The sequence below is a fragment of the Zalophus californianus genome, chromosome 1, assembly GCF_009762305.2.
Source record: "Zalophus californianus isolate mZalCal1 chromosome 1, mZalCal1.pri.v2, whole genome shotgun sequence".
NCBI lineage: Eukaryota > Metazoa > Chordata > Mammalia > Carnivora > Otariidae > Zalophus > Zalophus californianus.
In genome coordinates, this window is record NC_045595.1 from 161282324 (window position 1) to 161304551 (window position 22228).

A 22228-nucleotide genomic window follows, 5' to 3' on the forward strand; every position below is an offset into this window, starting at 1 on the left:
TTTGGGGTAAATACCCTGTAGTGCAGTTGCTGGGTCATAGGGTAGCTCTATTTTCAACTTTTTGAGGAACCTCCATACTGTTTTCCAGAGTGGCTGCACCAGCTTGCATTCCCACCAACAGTGTAGGAGGGTTCCCCTTTCTCTGCATCCTTGCCAGCATCTGTCGTTTCCTAACTTGTTAATTTTAGCCATTCTGACTGGTGTAAGGTGGTATCTCATTGAGATTTTGATTTGGATTTCCCTGATGCCGAGCGATGTTGAGCACTTTTTCATGTGTCTGTTGGCCCTTTGGATGTCTTCTTTGGAAAAATGTCTGTTCCTGTCTTCTGCCCATTTCTTGATTGGATTAGTTGTTCTTTGGGTTTTGAGTTTGGTAAGTTCTTTATAGATTTTGGATACTAGCCCTTTATCTGATATGTCATTTGCAAATATCTTCTCCCATTCTGTCGGTCGTCTTTTGGTTTTGTTGACCCAAGATTCTTACACCAAGTGCCCTTTTGTCTGGTTCCAAATCTACACTTGTTATTAACAATATTTTCTTTTTTTCATTTTTACCACTCTAAGGAGCAAAACATTTATATTGTTTTAGTTTTCATTTCCCTCAATATTTTCATTGACCTTATGTTTTTTCAGCTTCTTCAGAAGAAAGTCTTCAATAAATTGTTTTATGTAGAAAGTGAACATCAAATATTTGAATGCAACTTCACTGATGGAAGGAAACAGGGAGGTAGAAGGTGAAATAGGTGAGGGAGAGTGAAGGCCTAAAATGTGGCAGAACGTGGTGGTTTAGAGAGAAGGCAGAAATAATATGGGGGTGAAGACTGCAGCTGAGCATCGGGGGCAGAAGTGTCGAGTAAAGGTGAAGTTTGGGAGATGGGTTTGGAAAGGGTTCTAACCCCTGAGGAACTGGAGGCCCAGAGGCCCTTCCCCTGCCCTCAGCAGCAAGGAAGGAGGAGTAGACAGCTGGATGGATTTTCTCCCTCGTCCCCCAGGGCATGCATTGCTCTGGCTTTTAAAGGCATTTTTATTTTAAAGGCAAGAGTCCACCAGTAGGAAAAATTAGAAGTGTTCAGCTGAGGTAGACTCCTGATTATGGATGCGGATTGACCAAAAATTCTTCTCTTATGAGGATGGGCATATTCATTACACTGAATTTCCACAAGTACACATATTTCTTTGTTAATTTTTTAGAATTGTTATGAACAATTGTAAAGTTTAAATTGTGAAAGTATACAGATCATTTGAGATGTTCTGGATCATCTGGGACCAGTTTGCCTCAGTGACGCAGACTACGAAGGAAGCACATGTTGTGTTGGTGTTTGCTGTTTAAAATTAAGCACTAATGCGTAGTTGGTACCTTCTGTGACACTTTTACTTTCTAGGGCTATAAACACAGAGTCTATAAAATGCTTGAATAGTTTATAACATTTTTAAAGGATCACTTCATTGTTCAAAGTTTCTCCTTAATTTCACTTTATTTAAAAAATGATTTAAAATGAGTGATTCATACCAGATTAATTATGTGATTAATATGTGATTTAAAAAAATGGTAATTCCAGTAGATAGAGACCAATAATTTTTTACTTCAAAACCTAGGTTTTGCTGTTTTCTAAGTGTAATAGAGACTGATTTGGAATATACCTTGGTTATGACTTAAATGAATAATGTTCATTTTAGAAGAAAATTAAGGGAAAAAACTGAGAATTACTTTACCGTAGATTTTGTGGGTGTTCCTTTCTTGTGGTTAACCATAATTTCATCAGAAATGAACATTAAAGTTAGTCATAAAGAGACTAGTTATTATAACTTGAACTGTTCATTAAACCACCTAAGTAGATGAATATAGGATGACATTTATTTTTTTAACATTTAAGCCTTTTCATGTAGGTAACTGGACAAACTTCAACAAATCCTTCAGAGACTTAAGAAAAGGAATTTATCTTTCTACTTCTTTCTTTTTTTTTTTTTTTTTAAGATTTTATTTGAGAGAGAAAGAGAGCACGTGCAAGAGCAGGTGGAGGGGCAAAGGGAGAGGAGAAGCAGGCTTCCCACTGAGCAGTGAGCCTGATGCAGGGCTTGATCCCAAGACCCTGAGATCATGACCTGAGCCCAGATCAAGAGTCAGATGCTTAACCAACTGAACCACCCAGGTGCCCCAGGGGCATATAGATTTAGACTCTCCCTCTGCCTGAGCAAATGCCTCTTTTTAGATGTCTGAAGACATTTTGGCTTCCAGGGATGATCTGCAGGTCTCTCTCCATCTCTGGCTGAACCTTTCTAAACACGGAACGTATCAGAGAATGGTGAGCTCCAGGGTCTATAGGGGTAAAAGGCAAAAGTTACAGAATGAGGTATACAGATAAGGTATACATATAATTGTTTTTAATGTATTTATTTGTTTATTCCTTTTCCTTGATTGTTCTAGAGTACCATTGCTCTCACTGAAGCAACAGGCTTTGAAAACAAGCTTCTTGAGCAATAAAGTAGAAAATATGTTTTGGTAGTTTACAATGGTAATGTGTGTTTCTGAACATTTTAGTTAAAGATAGCTGTTTGGGACTGGGAGAACTGGTTTATCCAGTGTCTATGACCTGAGTAAGAGGGTTATATATATTAACTAGAAGCTTTGATAATGGATCTGTTACATAGAAATTTTTCTTTTTAAGAAAATTATCCTATTTTATATGTATAAATGAACATTTGTATGGGCAGAAATTTTGTTGTCTCTCTCCTGAAGTTCCCTTACTAAAGCAAAATTGCCAAGTATTAAAAGGCAAGGAATTTCTTCCTAGGTATAAAATTTGCTGGTTTATCAGTTGGATGCAACTTATTCTATGAATCTTTCTTAATAATTATATATATCTGAGTATATATTCTTCCTGAAGAATATTCTCTAAGTATTATGTACTTAAAAATGATAATCTGACTTGATTATGTTCTTTTTTCTTTTCAGAAAGTATCTATATGTCACATCTTCTTTTAAAGGAGCATTTAAAAATGAAGTTAAAAAGGCAGAAGAAGCAGTCAAGATTGGTATGTGCACTTATTCTGAGATATGTACTGTTCTAGCATTGTAGGAATGACCACAGTTAATCAAATTTCTGCCTCTCAGGAACTTCATAACACATTTTTCTATCTCTAGCTTTGTTTAATTATGGTGTTATTTATTATTATAATATATATTGCTATATCTTATTATTTACTATTATTCCAAGTACACACTTGGAACGAGATTGATGTATATTGATATAAGAAATTCTGGTTGGCATGGTGCTGAGTTAGATCATTTTAGAGACTAGCATTACATGTACTTTAAGAAGGAATGTTCTACACATTCACTACTCCCTCCCCCACCCCCCCGCCTTGGTCACAATGAGGACAAAGCCATGCTTTCCCAGTGGTCCAGGAGCAAGGAATAACTTTAATCTATATTTCATGGATTTTAGAGAATTTTCAGTCAGCCAAACATTCAGTCATAACTCTTTAATTTGTATGTATAAAGTTATGCCCTGTCAACTGTAATGTCTAAGAGGAAACCCAGTGTGGCTGCCTCCACCTGGCAGGTGTGAGAGCTATGGAAGGAATATAGGATTTTCTGGGATTATTGTCTATAAGCCATTCTCACTGGTCACAGCCATAAGGGGTGTGTGTGTGTGTGTGTGTGTGTGTGTGTGTGTGTGTGTACGTACATATATATAACACTCACTTAAAATTGTAGGAATTTCCTGGTGTTATAATTATCTTGCTTCTGCTTCCAGCTGAACTCGTGTTGAAAGAGGCACAAATCACAGTAAACTGGCCTGACAGGACTTCTTTGTCTTCTGCCAAGGTATGACACATAGTCTTCTTAAATGGTAAAGTGTCCTTTGCTTTTTCCTGCACACAGTTGTCTCTTACCATTTACTTCCTAAACTTATAAACACAGACAAGCTCAGAAGCTTAAGCTGATTTTCACCCAGGTAAACAGAACAGAGGCGTGCAGAGAAAGGAGAGAAGCGTCAGCAGTGAGAGAAGGCTGAGTCTGAGAGCAAAGATAAGCAACGTGGGGTGAATTTGGAACAGTGGGGACGAGTACCGCAGCTTATTTCTTTAAAATGAAAAGTAATAAGAGAAAAGGAGAAAATAATGAAAACTAGCAGAGAAAACTAGCCTATCAAGTTTCCTTGAAAATATCTTTTCAAATTATTGCTCCTTACAGACCTGAATAAATGGGGAAAGCAAGGAGAAGACTAATAAGCCATCCTTTTTTCTGGTGCTAGGAATTATGTGCTATAATTATGAATATTAATAACAGTACTTCCAGCTTACAAAGCTCTTTTCTTATGAGTTGCTCCACACAGTTCATAAACATTTTCTGTAATCCTTGCAATACGCCCATGAGTAAGATAGGTTATAAAGAACTATTATTATTAATTACAATGTATGGCAACTAAGGAAAAGAATATTGCTGCAGGACATGAATTGTAAGTTTGCCAGCTTTTACCAAAAATGTGGTAAAAGCTTTCTACCATGGTGAATTATGAAGCAACCTTTTATTTGCTTGTATATAAAGGAATACCAAGGTGTAGGGAGAAAAAAATACCTCACTTCACCTTTCCTTCATTCTTTTCTGCAGACTCAGTATATGAATCCTTTCTGTGGTTTGCCCTTGAATTTTCAAGGACAAGGGCTGTGTCTGATACAGAGCTCCCTCATATCTAAAGATCATGAATAGGGAATGAAATCAAAGAGTAGCACCTGGTAATGCCCCAAAGTTACCCTATGGCTTTCCCAAAATTCTCTAACTTTTTTTCTTTTCAATTCTTATTTTAAGGTAAACATAGACCTATCTTACTGTTATTGACTTTTAAAGAAAGGCTTAAGTTTTTTAAATTTTGTCTCGAAGAAATCAATTTCCTTGGCTTTATGTATTTGAGAGACAAGAGAAACAGACTCTAATGGGTCAGGACCCTGCTTTCTTCTTGCCTTAGCCTTACCTCTCACTGCCTCTTTGCTCTGTGTTCTGAGTGCATTGACAGGAGGAGTGGGGAAGTCTTTGACCACCTTGCTTTGTTGCTCAGCAAAGAGAGCAAAGCAGAATGACCTTGGCTTCCAACCTCTTAAATTCTCGAGGCAGTTGAATGGTTGCATGTGATGAAGTGAAATAACAATCATTTTACCGTTTGCTTTTACTTTAAAGTCAGTGAGAATAATGTTCAGTGAGTGGTATACTCACCAAATGAGATGCCCAACTTTCACATCAGGTGGATGGAGCACATTAAAAATCTGTTGTTATTTGTGAAATAATAACAATGCCTTATTTCTTTTCTCCTGGTTAGAGCATACTAGAGATAGGGCAGTGAATGAGCCAGTAGATCAAATTAAAAGACAAGATAAGAAAGAGAGGTGGGCATTGATATTGAGGTACTCTGAAAGGGAGAACGCCTAGGGTTGGGCTGTCCTATAAAGGGACAGCTTGGGGAGTATTCGGGGTATCTGGAACTTGATATAAAGGAGAACTTTTTTTATGGTGATTGACAGAAGTTTTTAATAGCAACTTTGTTTTTCCTGAAGAAGCTTTAGTGATTGATCACGTGATTTAGCATTTTTTGTTGTTCTCACAGACAAAAGTCAGACTTTGCTAAGCTTTTGTGTAATTTGTGTGAAAGCCAGTGTGATCTTACAGGGAGCAATGGCTCTTTTCTAAAAGGCAGAGAGAGAACATTGGAATATATGCAAAAAGAGAACCATGGGCTAGGATTTGGTGTGGCTCTTAGCTACTGGAACTGAATCATTTATCAAGTATTTATTGAGTGTCTACCATGGTACAATTGCATTAGGCAATGTGACCTATCACTATTACCCTTGTGAAACATTTGGATAATAGGATAATAAATATCAGCTCAGCTTTCATTAATTTAATAGAATTATGTTCTCTCCTAACCAAATGTACTTCTCCAGGACGTATTACAGAAAGCTTTGGAAGATGTAGAAGCAAAGCATAAGATTCTTAAAGAGAAACAGAGGTAAGATGTAAGATTTTCCATTCACCAGAATCCTCTGCACTTTGATAAAACAAATTCTGATTTCTGAGGAGATAGATTTGGTGGTTAATGTGATAACGTCTCTTTCTCAGCCTATGACATGTTATTATATGAAGCATAATATGGTCAAAATCCCCCAACCACATAATCAATGAGAGTATTTATAAAATATATATTTGCGTGCATACATGTGTTTACATAATGTTAAAACTTCTGAATACAGAGTGAAAAATTAGCTCAGTGTCCAGTTGAGGAAGTAACTCTGCCCAGAGGATCAGCTGACTACTTTCTCTGTATCCTTTGGCAGATACAAGCCTTTGGAGGGTTGGTCCTCATTTCTTTTCACTTTTAGTACTGCTTAAAATTTAAAATTGAAAATGTTTCAAATAAATATATCACTATAGTTAAAATAAAAATAGCAAGCCTAACTTACAGAACCATTATTTCCATTTGTAAAGTTGACTTGGTCTCCGGCTCGGGTATTAAAGAAGTTAAACTGAGAATATTCAGTGTTGTCTAAGTAAGGTCAGACTCTGAAAACTGGGATAACTTTGAGAAACATACTTTTAAGGAAGTATTACTAGTTTACAGAATTATCTTTTGTGAACTATGGAGTGCTATATAACCATAACTTTCCTCAAAACTGAAATTTGAAATGTTAACTATGCATTTATAAAAATAAATACTAAATAAATCTCATAGAAATCTTTATTAAAAAGCAAAGTCCTCTTTATTTTTTAAAAGTTTTTATTTAAATTCCAGTTAGTTAACATACAATGTTATATTAGTTTCAGGTGTACAATATAGTGATTCAGCACTTCCATACATCACCGGTGCTCATCACAGAAGGTGCCCTCCTTAATCCCCATCACCTATTTCCCCCATCCCCCACCCCCTCCCCTCTGGTAACCATCAGTTTGTTCTCTGTAGTTAAAAGTCTGTTTCTTGGTTTGTCTCTCTTTTTTTCCCTTTGCTCATTTGTTTCTTAAATTCCACTTATGAGTGAAATCATATGGTATTTGTCTTTCTCTGACTGACTTATATCACTTAGCATTATACCCTCTAGATCCATCCATGCTGTTGCAAATGGCAAGATTTCACTGTTTTTGTGGCTGAGTCGTATTCCATTGTGTGTGTGTATATATATATATGTATACACACACACACTCCATCTTTATCCATTCATCAATTGATGGATGCTTGGGCTGTTTCCATAGCAAAGGCCGCTTTAAAGTTTTCAGAAAGAAAAATCTGGTTTGTGAATTATTTGTAGTTACATTGATATGCATGAAAGGTGATTGATCTACATTTAATTAATAACAATGCCAGTTAGTTGGTATGAACTTGCTTTTACAACAAAATGCTTTTTAATTTATGATTGCTTTTTTTAAAAGATTTATTGATTCTGAGAGAAACACACACACACACACACACACACACACACACACACACACACACACACAGAAAGCATGAGGGAGAGAGAAAATCTCAAGCAGACTCCCCACTGAGCACAGAGCCCAACACCAGGCTTGATCTCACGACGCTGAGATCATGACCTGAACTGAAACCAAGAGTTGGACGCTTAAACCAATGGCGCCAACTGGGTGCTCCCAAAATGCTTTTTTTAAAAAAAAATTAAAGACAATCAGTATGCCACTTACTATTGCAGAGTGATTATGTAATATCCTGCAACACCCTGTTTTGGGGTCCCTTACATAGTCAGTATTCTTTTTTATTGAAGAGTAAGGATTTAATATTTGGTATACATATGTGGGAAAAAGTGTGATTTGTATTTATTTGACCCAACATGTATGTGCTTAAAAAATAAATACTATGTTGGGGAACCTGGGTGGCTCAGTTGGTTAAGCAACTGCCTTTGGCTCAGGTCATGATCCCGGAGTCCTGAGATCGAGTCCGCATCGGGCTCCCTGCTCAGCGGGGAGTCTGCTTCTCCTTCTGACCCTCACCCCTCTCCCCCTCTCATTCTCTCTCTCTGTTATTCTCTTTCTCTCAAAAATAAATAAAATTAAAAAATATATATACTATGTTAATCCAAGTCAATAACTTCCTTTAAAGTCTAATGTACTCTGTATATCCTGTCTAGATAGAAGAACTATTAGGACTTTTTCTTTGCCCACTAACGATAGATGTATTTAACCAGTCCAGTAAGCATGTTATGTCAGTCATAATGGCACGTTATCGTAAATTTGAAAAGAAAAGGCTGTTTTTGTGGAATGAGGAGAGCTACAGAATGTGTAGAGGGGAAGAATTATATTAGCATTCTTGATAGGGAAAGGAAAATAACATTGCTCATGAGGCACCTACTGTGTTCCAGGTTTATACTTAACATTCTCTCTTTTAGTCCTCACAGCATCCAAAATGGCTAGGTATGCATTTTTCAGATGAGACAGACAGTTGAAGTGACTCATTCATAGTTATTACACGGTTATTACAGAGATGAGCTTATATTTGAAGCCAGCTCCATCTTTCCGATTCTTTTTTTAAAGATTTTATTTATTTATTTGAGAGAGAGAGAATGAGAGATAGAGAGCATGAGAGGGAAGAGGGTCAGAGGGAGAAGCAGACCCCTCGCTGAGCAGGGAGCCCGATGTGGGACTTGATCCCGGGACTCCAGGATCATGACCTGAGCCAAAGGCAGTCGCTTAACCAACTGAGCCACTCAGGCGCCCTGTCTTTCCGATTCTTACATCCAGGCACTTTTCATGGCTCCAAGCAGCCTCCTGTTACTACGGTTGTTTCTATCATATTCTTCTGTGTCTCAATTTCTGTTTTTCCACTTTTAATAGAAAACTTACATAAAACATAAGATAACAGGACAGAGTCCGAAAAACAGGAGCTCATGTCTGTTGCTCTTGTAAACTTGCCTTATTAACTTTGATTTACCTTTGATTTTGGAGAAGGAGAGAAAACTACAGAATATCTTTTGGCACATTCTAATCTATATAGGATATTGAGAGGCTTGAGGACATGCTGAAAGTTAGAAATCACATCCAGTGTTAAAAATAACTAAATTTTAAAAGAGTCAAATCATCATATTTCAAAAATGCTGCAGTGTACATACATATTAGAGCCCGTAACATTTCCCCTGGGTAGTTTATATATAGTAACAAAATGCATGGGGAATTGTGACCAGTAAAATGGCTTAGGGGTCAAACACAATAATTGTGACAAGTAGAATGGCTCAAGGGAACATTTTTCATCTTATTTCTCACTTTTGAGGAATTAGAAGTTCATTCATTTGTTCATTCTGCAGGCTCTTGTGTTGCAGGATCATGTGCCAGGCAGTGTACTAGGCTCTGCAGACAAGCTGGGGAACACATACCCTCTGCTAAGAAACTTACAATCCAGGGAAAGGGACAGTATATAAATACATATTTTTTTATATTCTGTGGAAACAGTGAGAATGATCTTTAAAAAAAAAATTAGTTTACTCTCTCGCTTAAAACCCCATTGCATGTTGACCAACAAAATGCAACCCTGTTAACATGACCCCAGTAACAAAATACCTGGGTATTTTATATATAGTTTCTTTGATGTTTACCTTCCCATTTTAATTATTGGCAGTTTGTAAATTGTATATTCTTATTTAATAAAAACTTTTTTTTTAACTTTTCTAAATATAATGCCAGAGAATTAAAAAAAGCCAGGACACTGTGCTTGTTCTTTGGGGTGAACATAGAAAATCGAAGCCAAGCTGGGATGTTCATTTACAGTAATAACCGCCTGATCAAAATGCATGAGAAAGTGGGCCCACAGTTGAAACTGAAGTCCTTGTAAGTATGTTTTTGTTTTCAGAGGCATAGGCAGCATGAGGGAGGCTGCAGTAAGATTCTGTCTGTGGAGTTAAATGAGTGATTAATCATAATGGGAGCAGGTGCCCTGTCCTCTGGTCACCTTTCCCATCAAAATGCAGGCATTAATCTGCCTAATTTATAATATTGGCAGAGATGCATGCCTGTCCTAAGGCAAAAGCATACTTTGGGAAATTTTTTCAGTACATTTCCTGAGCAACTTGATGTTTTACCGTTTCTAGCACCATCTACTCAGGTTAGGTTCTTAATATTTTACCAATTTAAAAATAATACAAGCATAATAAAGAAATTTTAGGAAAAAAAATCCATAGTCTTATAAAGCAACCCTGTTAACATTTTGTACAACCCTTAACACGTGTGAGTTCTTGCCACGTACCTTCATGAGCATGTATTATTAACACTCTCCAGCCTAGTTGGCTTCCAGAGTAATACATTCTGGTGCTTTCCTGATGGTCTGAAACTCCACGGGCTGCTTTCATCAATTATGTAGAGAGTCAGACAAGGGAATTGTGACCAGTAAAATGGCTTAGGGGTCAAACACAATAATTGTGACTAGTAGAATGGCTCAAGGGAACATTTTTCATCTTATTTCTCACTTTTGAGGAATTAGAAGTTCATTCATTTGTTCATTCTGCAGGCTCTCATGTTGCAGTATCATGTGCCAGGCAGTGTACTAGGCTCTGCAGACAAGCTGGGGAACACCTGCCACCCTCTGCTAAGAAACTTACAATCCAGGGAAAGGGACAGTATATAAATACATATTTTTTTATATTCTGTGGAAACAGTGAGAATGATCTTTAAAAAAAAATTCGTTTACTCTCTTGCTTAAAACCCCACTGCATGTTGAATAGAACTGGTTACCATGGTCTTCCAGTGATCTGGCCTCTGCCAGGCCCGTGACAGCCCCCGCCCTACTCACCTTCTCAAGCCTTCTCCTTACACCGGCAGCTTCCTTTTTCTCACATATCCTAAGCTCGCTCCTGCCTTAGTGCCTGGCGCCTGCCCTCCCTCTGCCTTGAACCTTCTGTCCTCAGATCTCTGTACTGCTGGTCCTGGCGTGTTACTTAGGCACCAACTCTAAAGTTCCCTCCATAGGAAAATCTTCCTGGACTGTCTAATTCAAGTTGGCCCCTACCATCAGCCCCTCCACCTTACCACTCTTCACGTGTTACAGCACCTGCTTTATTTTCCTCCTACCCCTTAACACCATCTGAAATGATCTGGTCACCCTTACTGCCTGTTACCCTTCAATATAAGAGGAACTTTATAAGCAGGGACCTTCTTGTTCAATACTGCATCCCTAGTTCCTGGAATAGGGCCAGGTGCTATGGATGGATGGATGGATGGATGGATGGATAGATGGATGAATATATAGGCAAGTATCAGGTGCAGAAGGAGCATTGGGAGGGGTAGTCAGCCAAACTGGGGGAAGTTGAGTCAGGCTTCCTGGAAGAAATGATGCCCAAACGTAGACTTACAGAATGAATAGTGAAGGGAGGGCAGTGTGGAAGGGGAAAGTAGTGGAAAACATCATAGGCAGCAGCTCCGCAATGGGAAGGCTTGGTTTGTGTGCCTTGCCAAGGGAAGTTGGGAGAGCTAGATAACTGGATACTCATTCCCAAAACAGGGAAAATAACCAGAATATTTTGTCACTAAGCAGAAATATCCAAGTTACATACATTGTAAGCTGCTAAAAATCTGAAAAAAAATTATCCATCAGAGTCACTGACAGATACCTGTTACTTTCCAGAATAATCCAGCCCTATGTTCCTTTAGTAGAATTCACTAAGCACCCCACAGACCTCTGCAATGATGAGGAAAAATCCAACCTGACAGATGAAATGAGGATGGAGAAAGTGACTCTTTGGCCAGATCATTAAGAGGGTCATGTCAGTTTATTTCAGCAAAACGTTGTTAGAGGTTTCTAATGCTAAAAGGCCTCCTCTTCCCACCCACCCTGATTTCCATGTAAGGTTTAGGTTTGAAAAAGGAGTCAGATTAATTTAGTAACAGTGTGCATTAAGAGATTTTTTTTTATTATGAGACCAAACATACCTAAGATTACCATAGTTTTATGTAGCAAAATACAGTTTTAACTTGTTAAACTTTGACATGGTCTAGACAAAGTGAATCAGCTTATTTGTTAAAAGAAAAAACAAAAAACAGACAAACAAAAAACTGATTTCAAAAGACCAAGGTATATTTGCTTTTTCTTTTTCCTTAGCTAAATTTTGCAGAATTTACTTATGTATTTATGTATTTTCCCAGACTTGGTGCAGGCGTGGTTGGAATTGTTAATATACCCTTGGAGATCATGGAGCCATCCCATAATAAGCAGGAATTTCTCAATGTCCAAGAGTATAATCATCTACTAAGGGTCATGGGGCAGTACTTGGTCCAGTACTGTAAGGACACCGGAATCAGTGAGTATTCAATGGTCACAGTAAGAGATACTTAATCGAGAGTCAACTTGTGTGATTTCTTTAAGCTGGAATGATTGCACTGATTTAAGCAACTGGTAGCCCAAAGCCCTGAAAGAGAGCTCCTTTTATTTATTAAAATAATAATAATATGGATGCCTGGGTGGCTCAGTTGGTTAAGAGTCTGCCTTTGGCTCAGGTCATGATCCCAGGGTCCTGGGATCGAGTCCCATGTTGGGCTCTCTGCTCAGTGGGGAGTCTGTTTGTCCCTCTCCCTGTCAAGTGCTCTCTCTCTCTCAAATAAGATCTTTTAAAAATAATAATAAATAAGAGAAATGAGAAAGGAGCCAGTCTCAGAATCTTTCCCAGAATATTATGTGAAAAATGAAGCAACAGAGTAAAAACTGTAAGAGAGGGCAGTCAGTAGAAAGAGAGCTGATCATGGAGGAAGGAAGCAGAAGTTTGCTTGAGGAAGGCCTAGGGGGCCACTCCGAGACTCTACTGTGTGGGAAGGAGCACATAGTTCCATACAGACTTGAGAAGCTCCCCTAGCATTGTTATGTCATGCCGTAGCATAATCATTGTTGACCCTGGATAATCGTAGATGTGTGTTAAACCTTGTTTTGTAAGGTTAACAAGTCTAGAATATGTTAATGAAGATTTCGATTAAAAAATCACTGAAATAAATATATTCAGAAACTTTTAAGAAAAATCTTATTTATTTATTTATGAGACCCTGCAAGTGTGTGAGCAGGGGAGAGGAGCAAAGGGAGAGGGAGAAGCAGGCTTCCAGCTGAGCAGGGAGCCCCATGCAGGGTTCGATCCCAGGACGCTGGGGTCATGACCTGAGCTGAAGATGCTCAACTGACTGAGCCACCTAGGTGCCCCCCTCCTTTTTAAATTTTATTTATTTATTTATTGATGAGAGAGAGAGAGAGAGAAAATGCGTGAGCAGTGGGGAGGAGCAGAGGGAGAGGGAGAAACAGGCTCCCAGGTGAGCAGGGTGCCCATATATTCAGAAACTTAAGATAAACTTTAGTTATCTGGAAAATTCGGCTTATTCGGACCACTTCATTCTCCAGAGATACCTGAACAATGAGATGGTGTGCTGTGCATTAATGAAATAAACTTCCTTTAAGTTATGCAGACATAAGGCTTCATTTATGGAAAGAAATAGGCTACTGTGTTTGTGCGATGATTTTCATGAAGTATGTATAATTCATGCATATCAAAAATTATGCCTCTCCCCTTGAGACAACTTAAGTCTTACTGCTCTACTTGAAGTTGTGATTTTAGAATATTTTCTTTTCTTTTGTACTCAACTTAGCTCAGCACTGAAATTTTCTTACAGCCGTGAAACAGGAAAGAGTACAGGAACTCGGGGGAGAAAAGAAAGAGTGGGAATGAAGGTGCAGGCGCGGGTTCCCTGCCAAAGCGGGGTTTTCATGTCCTGGTCTCACACGTACTCAGAGTGAGCAGCATCAGCATCACCTGAGAGCTCGTTAGACACGCAGCATGTCAGACCTGCTGGCCTACGCTCTGTATGTCAGCAAGAGTGCCAGTGATCTGTAGGCACGTTTGAGTTCGAGAAGCACTGCTCTGAAGAGTATATCCATGTAATACTTGCTTAGCATAGACAGACTTTTTCCACATGTATTTTTTTTTTTTCTCATAGACATGTCTGAAGTCATACTGAAAGTAGGAACAAGTACCTTATTTGGCAGTTTGTGCTTACAGCTATGGAAAACAGAGGGCTAAGCAGAGTGAGATATAAATCAAGGATCGACCCTCTCGCCTTGAAATGCTAGCGTGAGATAGTACAAAAGAAAAAACATTAAGCATTTGAAAGTTGTGTGACTTCTCCATTCTCCTCACATTTTCTCTGTGACCTTCCTTGTCTTGCTCATCCTTTCGATAAGGAGGAACCTCAGAAAGAGTCATGAAACTTCAAGGTGATAGGAATGATCTCCATCCAGCCCACACTTCCTCAGGACAGTCGTATTGAGTACTGTTCTGGGGGGGACTCTCTTGAAGCCCTTTTTCCTCGTGTGGGGGTGCCCTCCTAACAACTGTACTCTCCACTCTTGGGTGTCGCTTGCCTGCTTCCCCCCCTCTTTGTAACTCCTCATCCCTATCTCAACCTAATTTTTTCAGAAACTTCTCAGTGGATGTACTAAGATTCAAAATAAATTTGGTTTGGCCTTTTGGCCGGAAATGCCAGCTTCCAGTAATTCGACAAAAATGACCAACACAAAGGGAAAGAGGAGAGGTACCCACTATATGTTCTCTAGGCCTTGTAGAAAACATGGTGTTGTTCCTTTGGCCACATACATGGGAATCTACAAGAAAGGTGATACTGGGGACATCAAGGGAATGGGCACTGTTCAAAAAGGAATGCCCCACAAATGTCACCATGGCAACACTGGAAGAGTCTACAGTGTTACTCAGCATGCTGTTGGCATGGTTGTAAACAAACAAGTTAAGGGCAAGAGAATTAATGTGTGCATTGAGCATATGAAACACTCAAGGAGCCGAGATAGCGTCCTGAAGCAGGTGAAGGAAAATGATCAGAAAAAGAAGGAAGCCAAAGAGAAAGGTACTTGGGGTCAACAGAAGTGCCAGCCTGCCCCACCCGGAGAAGCACACTTGGTGAGAACTGATGAAAAGGAACCCGAACTGCTGGAACCCAATCCCTAGGAAGTCATGGCATGATAAATGTAAAGAAAATAAAAGACCTCAAGACTGAAAAATTGTTTCTCTGAATTGAGTAGAAGTGTGGTGTCCTTTCCCCCCCTCAAGATATTTAAAGCAAAAAAAAAAAAAGTTAGGTTTGTATTTTAATTATTATTATTAATACCATGTTGTTTTCCTAGTTTTATAATTGCCTATGAATTGATTCCAGGCTGGGGGTACTTTTACAAATGGTGTTCCTCAAGAAGGAAGTCAGGGAGTGAGATAGGAGAGCGAGCATATGTATCTGTTCACATATATGACAGCCTCATCCCAAAACTTCCTTAACGAATGGAATCAAGTAATCAAGGTCAGAATCAGTAGTCTCAGGAACTGTGCTGAGACCTTCAAAGACTTTGTGTATTAATTCCCACAGGAATAACCAAAGTTATCTAATGCTTGCCTAGGACTCTAAAAACCAGTATTATAGGGCACACAGTTTTAATGAAAAGTATTTGGGTAGTTTATTGCCTTATAAATAAAAGATGAAATCTTTGTATTTGCTATAAATCTGATCCATTTCTATGGAAAATTGAGGCCTTGTAAAAATCAAATCCACAGAAAGGGAAATGGAGAAGTAATGACTTTGTGTCATTTATCAAATCTGCATTTATGTTTGGCACAGTTGATGCTAAGAACCTTAGAAGTATTTCTCTTTAGTCTGACCTCACCTCATTGTCTGCTACTATGTTTCCTGAAGGTTTGTGCATTCTTTTTTTTTAAAGATTTTATTTTTTATTTATTCATGAGAGACAGAGAGAGGGAGAGAGAGAGAGAGGCAGAGGGAGAAGCAGGCTCCCCGCTGAGCAGGGAGCCCGATGCGGGACTCGATCCCGGGACTCCGGGATCATGACCTGAGCCGAAGGCAGATGCTTAACCGACTGAGCCGCCCAGGCGTCCTGAAGGTTTGTGCATTCTTAAAGTGAAGTGGAAATATTGATCATCAGCTTTCTGGAGTAGGGAGAGAAGGAGAAGGAAAAGATAGAAAAAAAACATCAAATGAAATTTGGGTTTGAACAGAAGGAATTACATAGAAATTTATTACTAAAATTTTCTAAAATGGATCAAAATATATCTGATGTGCTAAGTGAAATGTGGGACGTAGTAAGCATAACCTCTCCTAGCAGAAATCAAACGATAGGGCTTCAGGGGGGCAAGGAGGCTAAAAGCATATAAGCCGGTCACCCCCCCTGACACTTTAATCCCTACCTCACCCACTCCTGCCCCAGGCAAGTGGACCACCATTTTAAGCCTGAACGAGGGTTTCCTGTGAAAGAAAAACTGCCACTTCTTGAGTTAGCCTGTGAATCTCTGCATTAGAAAAATACATTTCCATATCAAAGTCAAATCTATTTCTCGCACGTTGTTTCATTCATTCACCTGTGGTAGGCACAGCGTGTTATAGGGCTAATGGATCAGACATGGTCCACCCTCTCTGGGAGTTTGTGGTCTAGCAAGGCTAACACCATTTGACAATTAGAAATAGGATTGGTGCCCAACAGAGAAGAAGCCAGTGCTCAGGAGCCAGAGAGGCCTCCTTGAGGAAGTGATGTTTCCTGAAGGATGAGGAGGAGTTAGCCAGGTCAACAAAATTTTTCCCTCTTGGGGCCAGGAAGGATAGGCCTAAAGCCTTTCCAAATGACAGCCCCCCAGGTATTTGAAGACAACCTTTCTGTCTCTCTTCATCCTTATTTTATCCTAACATTTCCAAGTTCTGTTGCTATTTTTCATTTGATGGGTGTTAAATATATTTGCCATTTTAATGTAATACTTTATAAAGTGTGCTGGTCACGTAGAAATAAAAATTTCAGATGAAACCCAGCCTTGAATAAAATGGAATCATCATCTCTTTCTTCTTAAGTTGTTGTAATTCTACTGATGCAACCTGCTATATTAACTCTCAGTAAGCACATTATTGACTTTCAGTGTCCTTATTGCCAATTAAAATTCTTAATAAAAATTTTAATGTGTATTCTTGTTAAGCCATACATTTCTTATATTTTTTTCCATTGTTTTTGGACCCTAGACTAGAATCATACATTCAGTCCTATTAAATGCTATCACCTTACTAGGCCCATCCTTTCAGGAATCTCTTATTGACTTCTAACTAAGATGCTGTTTTTCCAGATAAGTTTGGCCAGCATTTTCTCTATGATTTCATTTAAATCCTATTGCATAGAATAGAAAAATCAAGCACTTGGCCCTCAACTGACGACTTCTGGTGAGATTGAAATGGGATACTGGATAAATAAATTAATCAGTTACAAATCTTCCTAGTTAGGCTGTCCTCTTGCTCACATCAATTTCTCAGTTTGTGTGTAATTTTGAAAATGAGAGATAATATTTTGTTACATGAATAGTTTTTTAAAAACTAGATAATGCTTTACGTCTTAGGTTGGGCTGCTATAACAAAATACTGTAAACTGGTGGCTAATGAACAGCATAAATACCTTTCTCACGGTTCTGGAGGCTGGAAGTCCAAGATCAGAGTCCCAGTATGGTCGGATTCTGGTGAGAGCTGTCTTCTAGTTTGCAGACTAATGACTTCTTATAACCTCACCTGGTAGAACAAGAGTGAGCTAGCTCTCTGGCCTCTTGGAAGGGCACTAATTCCATCGTGAGGGCTCCACTCACATGACCTAATTACCTCCTAAGGACCCCACTTCCAAATACCATCACACTGGGGATAAAATCTCAACATATGAATTTAGTGGGGATGCAGACATTCAGTCCATAACACTTTAATAGCTACAGTTAGCTACTCATGACAACTATTGTTTCTCTTATGATGTGCTTCAGTCTATGAGATCTCAGAAAGGCAATGCAAGAAAAATGAAATGCAACATTTCTGCTAGGGATACATATTGAGTGAAGAGGTCTATATAAATATTAAAAGGTGAGACTATGAGACAAGTTTATTTGGAGATGCAGGTCAAGAAATAATTCATATCTCTTTTTTTATTCAGTCTTTGAAGTTACAGATTTTATGTATTCTATTTCATTAAAAAATATATTTTCAATATTATATGTTATTTTTTTAAAAGATTTTATTTATATGAGAGAGAGAGAGAGAAAGCACGAGCAGGGGGAGTGGCAGGCAGAGGGAGAAGCAGGCTCCCCGCTGAGCACGGAGCCAACCCAGGGCTCGGTTCCAGGACCCCGGGATCATGACCCGAGCCGAAGTCAGACACTTAACTGAATGAGCCACCCAGGCGCCCCTTATATGTTATGTTTTATTTTGAAATTTTGGTATTACGGACAGAATTGTTTTGTCAGAATTCGTATGTTTTAGTCTTAACCCTTATTACCTCAGAAAGTGACTGTATTTGGAGACAGGGCCTTTCAAAAGGTGATTAAGTTAAAATGAGGCCGTTAGAGTGAGCCCTAATCTGGTCCAACTGGTGTCCTTACAAGAAGAGGAGATTTGGATAGAGAGAATCTAGGGATGGGCATGCACAGAGAATAGATGATGTGAGGAAATAAGTTTCCGTTGTTTATGCCCCCCAGTCTGGTTTTTGTTGTTGTTGTTGTTATGGCAGCCCTAGCAAACTAATATATATAGGAAATTGTGAAATTAGACAGAATTAAAGAAAATATTATAATGAAACCCGTAAATCCATCATCCAACCTCAACAGTTCTCAACTCCTGGGAAAACTGGTTTCATCTGTATTCCCCCTACTCCTCGACAACTAGATAGATTATGAAGAAAATTCCAGACACTATACAATTGTATCAAATATATTTATCATGTATTTTTAAAAGAAAGAACTCTGTTTAAAAACATAATCACAGGGATTCCTGGATGGCTCAGTCGTTAAGCGCCTGCCTTCGGCTCAGGTCATGATCCCAAGGTCCTGGGATCGAGCCCCACATCGGGCTCCCTGCTCGCCGGGAAGCCTGCTTCTCCCTCTCCCTCTGCTTGTGTTCCTGCTCTCTCTGTCTCTCTCTGTCAAATAAATAAAATCTTAAAAAAAAAAACCATAATCACCGTACAAATATAACACTTAAAAAATTATCAATACTTCCTTAATACCATAAAATATCCAGTCTGTTGTTACATTTCTAATTATCTCCTGTCATAATATAATTCAAGGTCTTTCTCACCCACCTTACCCATCCCCATATTTCTTTTTCCCTTGTTTTTCCTTGCAATTTATTTGTAGGAAAAACTGGGCTGGTTGTTTCATAGTTTTCACAGGCTCTAAATTTTGCGCGCTGCCTTACTGGGTGTGGTTTAACAGTTTCCTTCATTCTGTTGATTTTTCTGCAAATTGGTAAAATTGATTAACAGTTTGACCAAATTCAGACCTGGTGTTTTTTCGTTTGTTTTTTATCAAGATGTTTCATAGGTAGTATTGTGTTCTACCGTCAGGTTGTCCGATTCTCTTTTAACGATATTAGCAGTTAATGATCAATGCTCAGATTCCTTAGGAGTCCCAAAATCTTCTATTCTGATTCTATCATATTTTTTTTGATTCTATTATATTTTTATAATTTATTAGCTTTAATACTTCTAAAAGAAAAACTTGTTTCATCTTCCATTTGGTCACCTATGTTGGTTTGTATTTTACTGTTTGACAGAAACAACATAGAGCTCTATACTGATAAAAAACTTGTATTGAATAAAAGCTTGATTAGAGGTAAAATTAAATAATAAAAATGATATAGACATTTACCTGACTTATATGGCATAAATATGTACTCTGTTTAAAATCATTACTTCATGCCAGTTCTCTGCAAATAGCAGGATGGTTCAGGAGTTCATTGAATTGATTTCTGTTTTTTAAAAAAAATCACATTCTTAGATTTTATCCATTTACACTGCTTTCACCTGGTAATTGAAATTATCACCATTAACAGTACTTATGCTTCCTTTTCTTTCTGACTGCACTCGTATTATTATCATGATAATGACATTTTTTACATCTACAATGAATTTTCATGCTAAAATATCTCAGAGGATCTTACCTATATTGCAAATAAAATACTAAAAAGCCTAGGAGCCTTCTTTTGTCTGGAATTACAGTCTTATTCTTAGAGTCTGATTTCCCCTGCCGTACCAGAAGCAAGACCTCAAAACTCTTATCAGTGCACTTATGTGTGCCTTAGTAAAGAAGAGTAGGTTGCACCTTAATGACTGAATTTGAAACAGGGCAGTCAGAATTAAACATAAGTTGTATTAACAGAAGAAGTAGATTGCATCGGCCAGGGTTAGAGTGCATGGAGGAAATCATCGAGTTCTCCCTCCTGAAGCTAAATGGTCAGATCATGGAGACTGGTCATGTCCAGCCCATAGTGCATCCACAGCTTACTCCGTTCTGTCCAGAGCTCTCTGGGATTATTCAAGCATGGTGGATAATCTGCTAAGCCTGCGGCAAGTACTGGAGAGAGTCATCCAAACGTCAAGTCAATTTTTGTCACCTGTGGAGACTGGGACTTGAAAGTCACACTCCTGGGCCAGTGCCAGTATTTGGGTTTGCCAGTGGCAGATTACTTCAAGCAGTGGATTAATCTGAAAAAGGCTTGCAGCTTCACCATGGGCTGCTGGCCCAAGAATGGACTTCTAGACATGAACTAGGGCCTCAGCCTGTAAGACACAGGCATTGATGATTGTAAGAACATCGCCAACGTCATGAAGACACTTGGCATATCAAGGCTTCATTGTCAAGCAGCCATCACCATTCTGATCGGCCGAGGACACGATGGGGCCAGCCAGGGTAGCTGCTTGGCCCAGCCCAGAACCCTCCTTTCCCTCACAAGAGGGGAAATGGGAGAGTGGCACAGCCCTACATCCAGAGTGTCCCCCAGCCTGCCCTGTGGGCTTGTGCCCTGGGTAAGGGCTTGGCCACTTAGACCCTCTGGAGCAGACACTTCGTGCCCCCAACCCTGCCCCTCAACCTCAGTCCCGTATTAGCCCCTCCCATTGTAGGGGGACCCAGGCACTGACTGCCTCCTCCCTGGTACACAGGCTTCTGCTGGAGCCACCGAGCCCCCTGGAACCCCCTCCCATCCGTAGTGCATGGTGTGTGGTGCCCCTGGGACTCCAGGACAGATCAGTCCCCATCTTGTATCTTCCCCCACCCCACTGTGAATGTGCCACTGAATGAGGTCGGGGAAATGAGGGGGAAAAAAGTAACTTTGGATCTTTAGATTTCTGAGGACATTAAGTCCTCAGGTTTTGTGTATATCTGAATAAAGTAAGTCCCGGTAGAAGGATAAACTTTGCTAACCCAGATATTTGGGAGAGTGAGCTGGCCAGCTAGGCAATTGCCCATAATGACACAGAACTCTAGGACTCTGCTTTAGATTATTATGTCTAATTTTAATTTCCCCATTATAGAGGGAATTAGCAAAGTTGACAGTATGCAAAGAAAAGCAGTGAAAATGAGTAAATAAAAATATAACCTAAAAAAAGAAAGCAAAATTTCTTTCTTCCTGAGGGAAGACACAGAAGAAACCTAACTTTCGTCAGTTTTGTTTTTGAAGGTTTGTTGTCATGGGGCCCCTAACGCTCTTCCTTCTAGTGCCCAGTGCACACAATGGCCTTTTTCTGAGCTGGGAGCCAGGCAGCCCTAGGGGACCTTAGAGTATGGTGTGGAATCTTTGAATCTACCAGTAATTGTCTAAAATCCTTATGCATACATATGCTACATTTTTTCCAATATGTATAGATGTAGTTGGTTAGTAAAATCTAGAATCACACAGAAGTGTTCCTGAATTCAGTTTATTTTTTTGTCATGTATTTTCTCAGGTAGAGGGAGGGGGGTTAGTGGTTTGGAACTTATTTTGCGGCTTAAGGAGCCTCTCCTGGGAAACCACTGAGACGGAACGAGAGAAAATGATGCTCTGTTGCCAGTTGAGGTAATGAAGTTGACACTTCCAGGGAGTTGGACCAATTCCTCAGATTCCTGGAGCTTTGCCCTGGAGCTTGCTGTGCTCACAGTAGAGTGAAGTGAAAACATTCTGGCCGTGCCTTTCACCTACTTCTGCCACTGACCATCCTGGTGAAGTGTGACTTGCCCAACCCACTCCACTCCACCCAGGAGCCGAGGGAAGGAATAGGGCTGTGAGCAGCTTCACCAGCACTGAAGTCCTTGGGGAAGTGGTTATTGTAGCCGCTCTCATCAGGTGCCCATTAGCTTCACAATCCTCCTCAAGAGTGTACAGGTCTCACTACAAACTGATTGGGGTTGGCATGTTGGTTGAAACCAGTTTGCCATC

General features: G+C 39.4%; 2 protein-coding genes and 1 pseudogene across 2 annotated transcripts in view; all 3 read left to right on the plus strand.

Moving 5' to 3' along the window:
- The window catches only part of MORC1 (MORC family CW-type zinc finger 1), a 171955-nt gene that overhangs the window by 57431 nt on the left and 92296 nt on the right, over positions 1-22228 (plus strand). The window contains exons 10-14 of the mRNA XM_027581731.2: positions 2954-3033; positions 3759-3829; positions 5941-6005; positions 9674-9817; positions 12125-12279. Of these exons, the coding sequence (XP_027437532.2) occupies positions 2954-3033; positions 3759-3829; positions 5941-6005; positions 9674-9817; positions 12125-12279 (515 nt within the window). The remainder of the gene's footprint in view (positions 1-2953; positions 3034-3758; positions 3830-5940; positions 6006-9673; positions 9818-12124; positions 12280-22228) is intronic.
- LOC113915814 (60S ribosomal protein L21-like) lies at positions 12143-15045 on the plus strand. Its single transcript, XM_035722857.1, has 2 exons — positions 12143-12279; positions 14431-15045. Exon 2 carries the CDS (start codon positions 14491-14493, stop codon positions 14971-14973), a length of 483 nt encoding a protein of 160 aa, XP_035578750.1. The 5' UTR covers positions 12143-12279; positions 14431-14490; the 3' UTR covers positions 14974-15045.
- LOC113917297 lies at positions 20228-20694 on the plus strand (annotated as a pseudogene).